At 40.4% G+C, this 12,911-nt stretch overlaps 1 protein-coding gene across 2 annotated transcripts in view; it reads right to left on the reverse strand.

Moving 5' to 3' along the window:
• Positions 1-12,911, reverse strand: part of DSCAM (DS cell adhesion molecule) — a 448,565-nt gene that overhangs the window by 87,363 nt on the left and 348,291 nt on the right. For both annotated transcript variants that reach the window (XM_032678156.1, XM_032678157.1), the window contains 4 exons: positions 11,109-11,179; positions 4,822-5,062; positions 3,032-3,178; positions 1,132-1,287 (listed from right to left, as the gene is read on the reverse strand). In XM_032678156.1, the coding sequence (XP_032534047.1) occupies positions 1,132-1,287; positions 3,032-3,178; positions 4,822-5,062; positions 11,109-11,179 (615 nt within the window). The remainder of the gene's footprint in view (positions 1-1,131; positions 1,288-3,031; positions 3,179-4,821; positions 5,063-11,108; positions 11,180-12,911) is intronic.

The following is a 12,911-nucleotide window of genomic DNA, read 5'->3' on the forward strand; positions in this document are numbered from 1 at the left end:
GATCAATGTGTATCCTACCAAGAGGACCTGAAGTGATTTTTTATAGTTAAAGTTACAAGAAAGTGATTATGAAATCTCCTGTGTATGTGTCTATGTGTGATTATAAGTTTCATAAACTTTCAGCATTAGGACTTAAATTTTCCATGCTTTGGTCTATGAACAAAGGTGAGACATTTTTGTTCTTCATTTTGCTTTTCAGGGAAGAGGTATTTGGAGGATTTTATACATATATATGTACTGAAAATAATACTCTTAGAAGGATGTAAATTATATAAGACAGTCTCAGAATAGTCTCTCCTCCTTTGCCCATTTTCATAGAATCACAGAATCATTTGGGTTGGAAGGGACCTTAAAGATCATCCAGTTCCATTCCCTGCTGTGGACAGGGACACCTTCCACTAGCCCAGGTGGCTCAAAATTTCATCCAGCCTGGCCTTGGACACTTCCAGGAATGAGGCAGCCACAGCTTCTCAGGGCAACCTGGGCCAGGGCCTCACCAGCCTCACAGGAAAGAAATTCTTCCTAATATCCCATCTAACCCTGCTCTCTGTCAGTGTGAAGCCATTCCCCCTTGTCCTGTCACTCCAGGCCCTTGGAAATAGTCTCCCTCCATCTTTCTTGTAGCTCCCTTTAGGCACCAGAAGGCCACAATCAGGTCACCCCAAAGCTTCCCCTCTCCAGGCTGAACAATCCCAGCTCTCCCAGCCTTTCCTCCCATCAGAGCTGCTCCAGTCCTCTGATGATCTTGGGGCCTCCTCTGGACTCGTCCAACAGGTTGATGTTCTTTTGCTCAGGACCCCAGAGCTGGATTTTTAATCACTTTGAAAGAATTAACTCAAACTCTCAAAATTGTCAAATAAGGCTCTGAAGTATTTGAAAAAAAAAAAATTAAAAATGAAACACAAACTTCCCCAGATAATCAGTGCTAACTACAAAATTCTGTCTCTCCAGAGCTGGAGTCTTGGAAACACTCAGGTTTTTCCCAAAGCCATGGGCACAAACACCTCATCACGTGCTCCTAACCCCAGAGCTCCAGACAGAAATCTCACTTTGCATGTTTGTGTCCAGTGTTTGCCCCAGACACACCAACATTTCCTGGAAGTGGGGCATGGAAAGGGCTTTCCTCCTTACCATCTTCCTTAGTGCGGGTGAAAATCTGTTCGCTCCTCACTCCATCCCCGGCTCGTGTAAAAGCCAACACCTGGATGCTGTAGTTGGTGTATTTTTCCAGGCCATCCAGCTCCAGTGATGGCTGTGTGGTGGTGACATTCTTTATCTCTCCCAGCTCTATAAAATAAAAAAAGGGAATTGAGTTATTGCCGAGCTCAGTTTTTCTCCCAGCTATCGACACTGTGGAAATCTTGGGGATTAAAGTGTGTCCCAGACAAGTAACGCTTCATTATTATAAGACAGCACTGAATTATAATGAATTAACATAAATTCCTTTGCGTGCTGACTTCTTGTCTTTCAAAACAGACCCAGTTTTCATTTTCAAACTTTATTTTTGCAATTTTTTTCTCAAAAAAATACAGTGCGGAGAATTGAAAAATTTCTCCGAGTAATAAGATTTTTCATAAAGAACAGACAACAAGGAAGAGATTATTGCAAAACGTTCCCTAAAGAAAAAATGAGAAAGTCAGTTATCTTTATAAAGGTTCTCTTGTTTTGAGAAATACCATTTTTCATAAGGAAAATGAAGAGAAAGTTCCCTTTATTTTAAAATACGTAGGAAGTGCTGCTGCAAAGCACTTGATGGCAGTAATACAGGCTAACAAGAGATTTAAACACAGGAAAATCAGATTTACTTGCAGAAAGATGACGCTCTTCATATGAATCTTTTTTTTTTTTTTTTGGGACAAGCTAAGAAGTACAACCCATATGGCAAAAAAGCTTTAAACATATTTGGGGCAGAAAATAAAGCTGAACAAATGAAGAAAATCCAGTTTTAAGCATTGCATGAACATCATCTTTTTTCATTATGTTGTAGGACATCACACAGGAGCTTAGGGGTGCACTGATAACATCCACATAGGATCTGATCCAAAGGCTCCAGGCATCACTGAAAACATTGAATTTTATGCCCCACATGTCTACATTCTTATGTATGCTTCTCATACATTTGAAATCTTTATTTTTAAAAGAATTGGTGGTTTATTCCCAAATATTTTTTGAGTCTACCATTATCACCAGCAGGGCCTCTGGGTTACATTCCCACTCCGAGTTCCCTTTGCCACACTGACAGAGGCCAGGATTTGCATATTGGAGTGAACTATAATTCTGGTGGATGAAAGCAAAAGAAGGGAGGTAGAAGGGAGGAAAAATCCACAGAGCAAATAGGAATAAAGGCATGTGCTTCCAAACTTACTAACATTTGATTTACAAGAGAGGACCATACACAGAATTATCATCATGCGATAAATTGCAGATTAGTGAGGCATCTCATTTCTCCTTTGATCATCTCACTGCTTCTCTGCTCTAGGGCCTATTTCCTCAGGAATTATGCTCAGAGTACAAAACATGAGCACAACAGAAGAGGCTGGAGTGACAATAACAAGCCTTTTCCAGAAAAGTTTCCTTCTTTTGCCTTCAGGTATGCAGATGAAATGCATCCCAATCAAAAAATAAGTGATAGCATATCAGGTAGGCAAACAAATAACCAACCAAATTAAAGTGAAATACAGGTTTGGGTTAATATGTTCCAGGTTCAGGTCATCATTCTTTATGGAAAAAATCCATGCTGGGCTCTATAAATGAGGCAAAATCTGCTCAGGTCATGTAGGGTACCAAGGTAGGCCTATGGAGTGTTGCAAACCCTCAATGGAAGCTTTCCCTGAGGAAAAGCTTCTTCCTCCAGGCAGGTTTGCAAAACCTGACCCTTTGTTAAAGCTCTACAAAACCCAGCTTCCTCACAGGCAGACAAAGTTTTCTCTAAACCAAAGAGAAAAGGAAGTACAATGACTTCACACCAGAGAGCAGAAGATATAAAAGCCACATCCAGGTTGTTACTTGGTAACAGGTTGATTTCTCTCACCTCCATCCAAGAGATTGGCCCAGTAGATGACCCTGAATCCCTGCAGGATCCCATTCAGGGTTTCCTTTGCCAGCGTTGACCAAGAAATAGAGATGGTTTCTGGTGATGTGGCAGTGGCTTGCACGTTCCCTGGAGGGCAACTGGGCACTGGAATAAGAGATTCACCACTTTAACACAAGGAATACAAGACCATGTTTACCCTTTATTTTCACTGCTATCCCACCACACACTGTTTAATCATCAGTTATACTCTGTTAACAATGCAAAACCTCTATTTTTGCTACAACCCACATGTTCCTGCAAGTGCAGCTGTTTTCTCTGGAATAACTTTTGAGGTACTGTTTCCCCATTTGCTGACTAGTCCTTTAACAGGCTTTCTGCCTCTCCTTTTGAAAGATGTGTCTCAGTGCTGAAATATTCCATAAGCCATTTAAATGCACTTTTTTAAAGTTTGCAGCCAAATTTGCATCTTTTGGGACAAATTTCTAATGCCCATTGAAATTTGGTGGAGGGAAAAAGTGGGCACTTCCTTAAAAAAAAAATGGAAGAAATGTTTTCACTGACCTTTAGGATGACTGGAAACAGTCCACCAAATCTAGGGCATTTTCTGTTGGCCATTTTGTGTCAAAGCAACACAGCAGTATTAGCATTTGGCATTGCTTTTAAAGATCATGGCATTTTTAATTCTAAGAGGGATCTAAAATTGAGTGAAAACAAGAACAACAACAAAATTGCTAGGAAAAATAAGCATGCTGGATTCTGAAGGAAAAATATCCTATTTATTATAATATTAAATATAGGCTTGTGTGAGCATACTGCTTTTTGAGGTCTTGCAGTGATCTGTCTAGGCCTAGAAGCATTTAGACTAAAACCCACCAGCCTTCCACAAAGCTTATGTGTCAAAATCTTAGGTCTTGAGGATTTTAGGTGTGTGCTACTCCATTTCTCCATGTAAAAAGTCAAATTCCAAGCTGGCACTGACTTCAGTGCACTGTTGCCAACTCACAGGAGCTGAAAATCTGACCTATATTATCCTTTAGAATTATTATTTGCAGTTATATTCCTCTAAAATATCAAACCCTTTATTTTCTGGATATGGGATCATTCTCTTTTTCCACTAGAGGACTCCCTCTCATTGTTTGAGAAGTACTTTTTATGTAGTTGGGAAAAAACATCTAAATTGTTCCTCAGATTAGACATTTTGTCTGAAAGAGTGATGATTTTTCTCTCATTGGTTTGGCTATCCTTGAAAAAAACCCCACACAGCTCTCTTTAGACTGACAAGAAAAGGGACTGTGTAGTACAAGAGCTTTAGTTACACAGCAGGTTCATTTGAGAACAAAAGAAAACCAACAAAATCAACAGTATTGCTTCACCTTTCAGAATTCCAGGACTTAGCATCTCAAAACTCTGATAAGATCAACATGAAGACCACAAAATTTGCAAATATGTAAACATCAGAGCAATAGGCTTCAAAATGAGAGCTGTGCTCTTAGTCACTAAAATTCACAGCAGGATATATTGCATCAGTACAGTTATTTTTGTTTATCTGGATGATTCTGCGTCTCTTTCAATGAAAATCATCCAAGTTCATTGGCTGGTCTTTTCCAATCCAGCTGTTTACTGTATCTTACACCTCTAAAATCTGGTCTTCTGTTATCTCCATTATATATTATAATAATCACTAATATATAATAATAATAATCAATAACCAAACAACTAATGTAACGAGGTAAAAACATATAAAATAAAAATAATACGCCCCAGGGCAGCTGTTTGCCAAAACCTACCATCCTCAAGAGTCGTGGTGATGATTTCCTGAGAAGAAGGTCCTATCCCAGCCCTGTTACAAGCCTGGACCACCATGCCATACTGGGTGAATTTTTTCAGGTTATTCAGTGTATAAACCTCGCTGTCCCCCGTGGTGTCAATGCTGATGATGTTGAACTGGAAGTTTCCCCCTGCACTGTACTCCCGGTAACCGATCTGGTATCCACGGATAATTCCATTTTGCAAGTGTTTCTTTGGAGCCTAAACGGAAAATAAAAGGTTACACACACAGTCCACGCATCCAAAGTCAAGTTGTTCCCTTAAAATTTCTGAAAAACATCCAAATTCCATTTTGCAAATGTTTCTCTGGAGCCTAAACAAAAAAACGGAAGGTTACACATTCAGTACATGCATCCAAAGTCAAGTTGTTCCCCCTAAAATTTTTGAAAAATACCCAAATTTAGAGGTTTTTTTTCCTGCTGAATGCAAGTCTATTTCTAGGCAACAATTCAAAAATACTCCCTGCACACAAAGTAGTGACTTTTTACATCATCATCATCATGGCTGGGCTTCGTGAACGAAGATTAGGGAAAGGTCTCTACTTTTTACAATGACACATAAATTTCAGGTGTGGTTTGTTCGAATCTGTGCATTCCTGTGCTTCAAGAAAGACCTTTAAATGGTTCATGCACAGAAAAATCTGATAAGGAGATGTTCTTGAGTGTGAATTTGGGACATTTTGTTCTCTTATCAGTGAATTATTCAAAGTTGAGCTGATAAGGGTATATTTGCATTACAGGCCTACCATTTACTACTAACTGTGCTTTTACCAGAAGCCCCCACCATTCACTAAAATCTTTAGTAAGGCATTTTTTGATCTGTGGAAGGCAGTCAGAGTTTATTCAGCAAGATGCACTGGGAAACTTTTACACTGTGCTTTGAAATGTGCTGCTGTTCATTCAGTGTAGAAAGATGATCAGATGATGAGTGCTGAAGGCAATAATGATTTGGAAAGCAGGGGTTTGCATCCTGAGTAGCTGCAATATCTGGCATTCAGGAATATGGACAATACAAAGTGGGTGGTCATAATTACAGGCAGCATTTCTCCAAGCGCAAGATTCCCTGTACCTGGAAATCATTTGTGTACTTTGCAATATAAAACGGAATCTAGAGCAAAACAGGGATTGTCAACTCAGGGGAAAAGCCAGTTATTGACAGGAATACCTATTAAAATTCCATTTAAATACTATTGGACTAATTTCAGTATGTGATAATGTTCCTGTCTGATTTTATACGTGTACAGGGTATAATTAGTATAAGATTTTAAGGCACAGTTTATAATCCATGGGGAAAAAGCACACAACTCCATCAAGTATTATTCCAGGGACTGTGCCTTCAGTCAGTGACTTTCAGGTCTCTTTGCTAAATGTTTGTCAGTGTGGAGGCACCAGTTTGAACATTCCAGGACACCACTTCTCTCCATCAGTGTTGGATTCCGTCGAAATCTGGCAAATCCCCAACAGTCTACATGGAGATTTCTTGTCTCAAACACCACCAGGGTTCCACACCTCAAGAGCCAAAGTCTAAAGGCTGCAACTGGAACATTCCCCCGAGTTACCACGGGGTGGCTTCTGAACAAAAGTTGTTGCCACAAACGTACTTTTGCAAACTGAAATCAAAACCAGTGTGCCTAAAACACATCACCACATAATGATAAAAATCATACATCTGCTATGCACTGAAACGTTCTCAGAGCAGGACTAAAACCAGAGTAGCCTCTTCACTGGGAATTCTGCAATTATACTTTCTCATTTTGAATTGGAACAAAATGGCAAACTCTGTATTTTTCAGAAACATCTTTATAACTGTTTTAGGTCAAGGGATTTTTTTTTCTTTAAATAAAATAATAGCATCTCTTTTTTTTTTTTCACTTTGAAACATTATGTGATATAAAACAAACTCCAAGTCACTTCAGACCAAAGCATTAAAATGTTCTGATTCACAAAAATGTAAATGTTCCTTGTTAATATGATCTGAATGCTTCATTTGGAGTTGACTTTTTGCACACGTAACTTATATTTGATAAATATGCTTTCTTGGGCATGGACACATTTTTGGTAGAAAATTGAGTGAAGCAATGTTTGTCCATTTTTGTTCTTGAGGAAAAATATTGTTAACCTTGTCAACAGTCATAGAACATTATGAAAAAGGAAGTGTCTTTCCATGACCTTACTGCTTATCTCACAAAATCCACTGTTTATAAAACAAGGTATCAATGACTTCTCTAAAGTATAACATTTTATAGTTATGTGTGTGTGTGTATATATTCATGAAGAGGAGAAGGAATATTTCCCATACCTAAATTTAATGGGTTTATTTACCTAATGTAAACTACTACAAGAAAAATTAATTATTATTTTCATGTTAAATGAGAATTCCTGTTTAATTTACATTATCTCTGCAACATTTTAAACTACTGAAAAGCGCTGAGTATGATTCAAAAACTCAGTCTGAAACCCAATATCCTATGTGGACACACAGAAATGGGATTAAATAGATCACAGGCCTAAACAACTTTGCTTAACCAGGATTTTCTAAAAGTGGAGGCACTTTAAATGAAGATTTACAACTGAAGCAAGCTGCAGAAATGGAATTTAACACAAGATGAAGGATAATCAATGTGTTATTTTTGCTGTTACTGACACTGTATTTCAACGAGGTTTGCCAGCTTTAAATACAACCTCGGTTCTCACCACAACCCCTTTTGTATAATGTCATCTTAGGTTTTCATGGCTAAAGCTCCACATGCCTCCAAAATAAAAATGACCAGGTTATCACCGAGGGTTTTTCTTCCTGTTTTACCTTCAGGACTTGATGGTCTCAGAGATCTTTTCCAACCTGGTTAATTCTATAAATATAGTGTTGATCTCATGGGCTATTTCTTTATTCTGAATTACATTGTACTACACACTGCAATGAGTGCCTTCTGCACAGCACCATAGGGACCTACCCTAAAATTAGGATTCACTATGGGACCAGACTACATTATGTCTGTGGGACCATCTTAAAGTAGTTTTTTGAGTAATGGACTAAAGCTGCTCTGGCCAGAAGAAAACTGCAATATATCAGGGGAAGTAAATGGCTCACTCCTGGTTTGGGACTTCTTAATTGAAGGCCCTTTTTAGCCAGCTTACAAATTGTCATTCAGGAAATCACTCTTCTAGTCAAGGCAGGACTACACAAGTTCTAACTCTGTGACCTCACCTTTGGCTGCAAAGGAGCTTTGAGGTCAAGAAAACAATTTCAACCATGTCCACACCCCGGAGAACCTTGGCAACCATCAGCTGAGCAGGTAAAGCAAGGGCTGCAAACCAAGGCTGTCCAACCTTTAACAGGCAAATCCCCAGATTTTCTACTGCTTGGAAAGCACAGCACCTCATGGGGCCACAGGGTGCCTCTGCCTAGAGCCAGGAGCACATTCCCAGCCCTGGGATGAAGGACACTGCTACAGTGGCTCTGGTGCCACTTGACCCTGTCAGACACTGCTGGTCAAGAAATCAAGAGATTGAACAGATTTAACAGATTTGACAGATGCTGGGTCTACAGGAATAATATTTTGGAGGTTCACAGGAGCAGCACAATCCACAGCAAGCTCCAGCATCTGCACCATCACTGGCACCAGGTTCACGTGGTGGTGCACAGTTCTGGGAGCATGGACCCACCTTTCCTGATCTGGATATTTGCTGCAGAGGTACAAGCAGGCATTTCCAAGGTCACAGGTAGCTCACACCAATTGTGAAAAACCATCTCTCCCTTCAGCTCATGAGACTTGCCAGGGTAATGGAGTATATATTCAATACACAGCTTGTTTCTGTGATTGTCTTGTTACATTAGATACTGATCATTACTGGGCAAGAACTCACAAATCAAATTCCAAACATGATCTTGAGAGCACATCTCCAGCTGCTCATTTGATACGCATCAATATCAGTCAATAACTAGAGATCAGGACAATAAGTTGTACTAGAAATGTCCTGGAAGTACAAACTGAACCATATTTTAGACAGTGTTATTGAAATGTAGGTGTGGGAATTTGGTTTGTCCTGTAGCTGCCTGTTCACACCTGCATCTATAAAATTTAATGGCAGACCTTCAGAATCACAAATAACAGCTATAAACTCCAGCAGTGAACCGATGGTGCCTGTCTTCTCTTGCTGCTTTTCAAAATATCCCCCAAAATGAGCTTTATGAAAGGCAAGCCAAGCCTTTCAATGTGCCTACCCATAAATCCATAAAAACTGGTTCGTGCACAGAAGCTTGGAGGTTTAGTTGCCTAGATCAGATATGTCATAATTCTTAAGTGATTTAAAAAAAATAATTAAGAATTTATTTCAGCTGCTGAGAACCACTGTACACTCTTGCTTGGCTTCAACAGCTACTTCCTTTGCTCTACTGACTGTGTGTTGGATTTAAATCCATGCTTGATGTATGATTTTTGGAAGTACATTGTTGTGCTTCACTTCAAGCACCAGGTAAGCCTGTCACTATTGAACACATACCTTTCTGGTTTGGAAACCATTTGATTTGAAAGCAGCACTCACATGAATTTAAGATGGGGACAAGCCCCAAGAATCAGCATTGCATTTGTAACCTGCGCAGAAGAGTTCCTGCCTTTTCAGAAACCCCTTAAAACTACAATATAGACAATATTATACAATAAATAACCAGCCACCCACAGTTATTTATATGGTTAAAGAGAAGAAGCTCATTACTACTATTCTGTCTTCTTGCATGGTCCATATAATGGGACAAAAGATACATCATCCACATTTGCTGGAGTAATTAACATCACTATAGAAATTAATAACTATCATGCCACCATCCCACTCCAGCACTTAATAATATATATTCCAGAATTGCAAATATGTGAGATTATCAATACAATTTGGAAACTGTCATTTATATTCAGGTTACACTGCTGTAATTAGAAAGCTTTATTCTATCTACTATACATATATAAGATATATACAGAGTGATATATATAAGCAGTGTATATACCACAAGCCCATTTAAAACATGGTTTTAAAAAACAAGTACCTTTGGTATTACACCAAACCCATTTGAAACATGGTTTTAAATATCAAGTACCTCTGGTATCACACCAACCCATTTAAAATATTCTGCCATTGTCAAAACACTGGGAAAAGCCTAGAAAAACTGAGTCACATGACATGCCAGATTTTTAAATAATACCTGTCACTGACATTTTTAAATAATTTTCTTTTGTTCATTAATTCCCACAGACTATACTGAGACACTACACTTCTCTCTCTGCAGTAAGGATCTATCCCAAATCCAGTGCAATGGGAAAAAAAGTCCTGTTGGTTACAATGGTTCAGGGAAATTCTGCCCAAAACCACAGTGAAATTCTCCGAGTGCTCATTTTCCAAGCACGTGGCCTTATCTCTGAAATGAGTAGGAAGTAGGAAATGTTTTTGACTTCAATACAGTGAAGTGGCTGCTGCTTCTGCTCTGGAGGTAGAAAAACCTTAAGGTTCTCTCTTTGCATGATGCACAACTCAATGGGCAATCAGAGAATCATAGAAGGGTTTGGGTTGGAAGGGACCTTAAAGATCATCCAGTTCCAACCCCACTGCCATGGGCAGGGACCCCTTCCACTAGCCCAGGTTGCTCCAAGCCCCATCCAAGCTGGCCTTGGACACTTCCAGGGATGGGGCAGCCACAATTTCTCTGGGCAACCTGTGCCAGGGCCTCACCACCCTCACAGCCAAGAATTTCATTCCTGATAACTAATCTAAACCTGCTCTCTGTCAGTTTGAAGCCATCCCCCCTTGTTCTGTCACTCCAGGCCCTTGGAAAAAGTCTCTGTCCATCTTTTCTGTCAGTTCCTTCAGGCCCTGGAAGGCCACAGTCAGGTCACCCCAAAGCTTCTCTTCTCCAGGCTGAACAATCCCAGCTCTCCCAGCCTTTCCTCCCAGCAGAGCTGCTCCAGCCCTGGGATCCTCTTGGTGCCTCCTCTGGCCTCTCTCCAGCAGCTCCATGTCCTTGCTGTGCTGTTCCCCAGGGCTGGAGGCAGTTCTGCAGGGGGGTCTCACCTGAAGGGGCAGAGGGGCAGAATCCCCTCCCTCGATCAGCCCACGCTGCTTTTGTTGGCAAAGGCATCTGCAATGACTCTCCCAAATAAAATAACTGAGGCACAGTTGTTATAATACTCCCCTCAATGGGACCTCTTTGAATGCACCCAAATCCTGTCAGATCCCCCATTCCTGGATGTGTGAGCATTTACCTTCCAGGTGACTCGGATGCTTTGTGATGATATAGGCTCCAACTGGACATCCTGAGGGGGACCATCAGGAGCTGGGAAGACAGAAGAGAGATGCATCAAAACTGGCCCCTGTAGCCCCCAGAATCCAGCACTTCACATCAGTGTCACAGAGATTTGGACTGAGCCAATGTCACATGGAAACTTCATCCAACAAAAGCAGGGCCTGGCATCCTCCACATTCGGGTGTCACCCTGCCAACAGGGAAATACAACACATGCTGAAACACAGCAAGCTGCTAAATAAAATAAGAGTGAGTAATAGTGGCTTTTCTTTTTTAGAGATACTCTCACAGTGCTGTTTCTGCACTGTAAATAGTCAAGACATCATTTTCAGCAGTCAGAACCCTGTGGGTGACAAAAAAGCAGCAGAACCCATGTGAAGCAGGTGAGACAGGAGCTCCTAATCCAGCCCTCACCATGTTGCAAACTTTCCAGTGGGATCCTAGAGACTGAGCACACTCAGTCCAGTATCAAATATTTTATACACAAACCCCTGCACACTTTACCCCCTCCCCAGGGTAAGTATTCCAGCCAGGAAATCAGACAGAAAATAACTGAGCAATGGAAAAAAAACCCCTGAGTCAGGAGAAGTTTTGTTTGCTCTCAGCACTTTGCCAGAAGTGTGCACGACGCTTCAGAGGTGAGTGAAAAAAGGAGGCCCTCAGTCTGAGGGGGAACCTAACTTGTCATCTGGGCAGCTCCACAGCAGATCAGGAATCAGCTGGGATTGAACAGGGAGATGTGAAGTAAATTGCTTGCTCAGCGAGGTAAATCATTGGAAAAGGGAGATCTGAGGAAAGGGATGGAGTCAGCTCGAGCTGCTGCGGAGGGTTCCCTTGATGCAGAATATGGCCTCAGTAAAAGGTATTAAATTAACTTTTAATAGCATGACAAAGGAAGTAAAGCAATAAAAAGGGTGAGATGGGGCTGTTAGAGGTGGAGCAGCAGTAAATGACAGCTGTGCTGAAAGGAACCAGAACATTTAGCTTTAACTGATGAAAGCAGAGAGGCAAAGAATACAGCCTATAATATGTTTAATTTATTAACTATGCCCTATTCTCTGCCATTCCTGACTGTCCTTCATATGGGAAATTTCCAAAGCTTGAAAGAACTTTATTTCCATTCCTCTTGCATTAATATAAAGGAAGGAGAAGAGCAAAAAGTCCACTGGTACAAATGAGACCTCTATGAATTTTTTGAAGCCTGACCTTGATTCTGTCCCCCTGTTGACAAAAGTGAATGCCATTTCTCCAGGGTACATTATAATGCAGTGGAATTCGAGCAAAGCATTTGATCCTGAAAATGGGGTATAAAATGTGCCCCCTAAAATCTTGATTTTGCCTTGAAAGACCCCAAAAATTTTAACAGACCTGAACAGTTAACTGCTCCCAGCATTCTATGGTGAAATATTTAATAGGAAGTCATTTGTTTTACATACTTAATGTCACACAGAGTTTGTGGCAAGGACATAAAGAAAACCCAGATATCCCAGTTTCCTCTATTGATTTTTGTATTAGGCAATGTCCATAGTGCTTCTTTTTTTCTGACAAGTGTTAGTGCAAGTGTGCACTTGCATCTATTTTCCAACACATGAGCTAATTTGAGCTGCATGGAAGAAGAGATGTGGTCTGCAAGCTTTGAAATCGTGCCATTCTTAACTATCTTTTTTCCACAGAGACCATTTATAGTTTTCTTTCTAATCAGGTCATTGCAATATGTGACACACAATCTGAGCCCTTTACCAACAGCATGGTTGGAGTTGTTT

This window comes from Chiroxiphia lanceolata, chromosome 2 (assembly GCF_009829145.1).
Source record: "Chiroxiphia lanceolata isolate bChiLan1 chromosome 2, bChiLan1.pri, whole genome shotgun sequence".
NCBI lineage: Eukaryota > Metazoa > Chordata > Aves > Passeriformes > Pipridae > Chiroxiphia > Chiroxiphia lanceolata.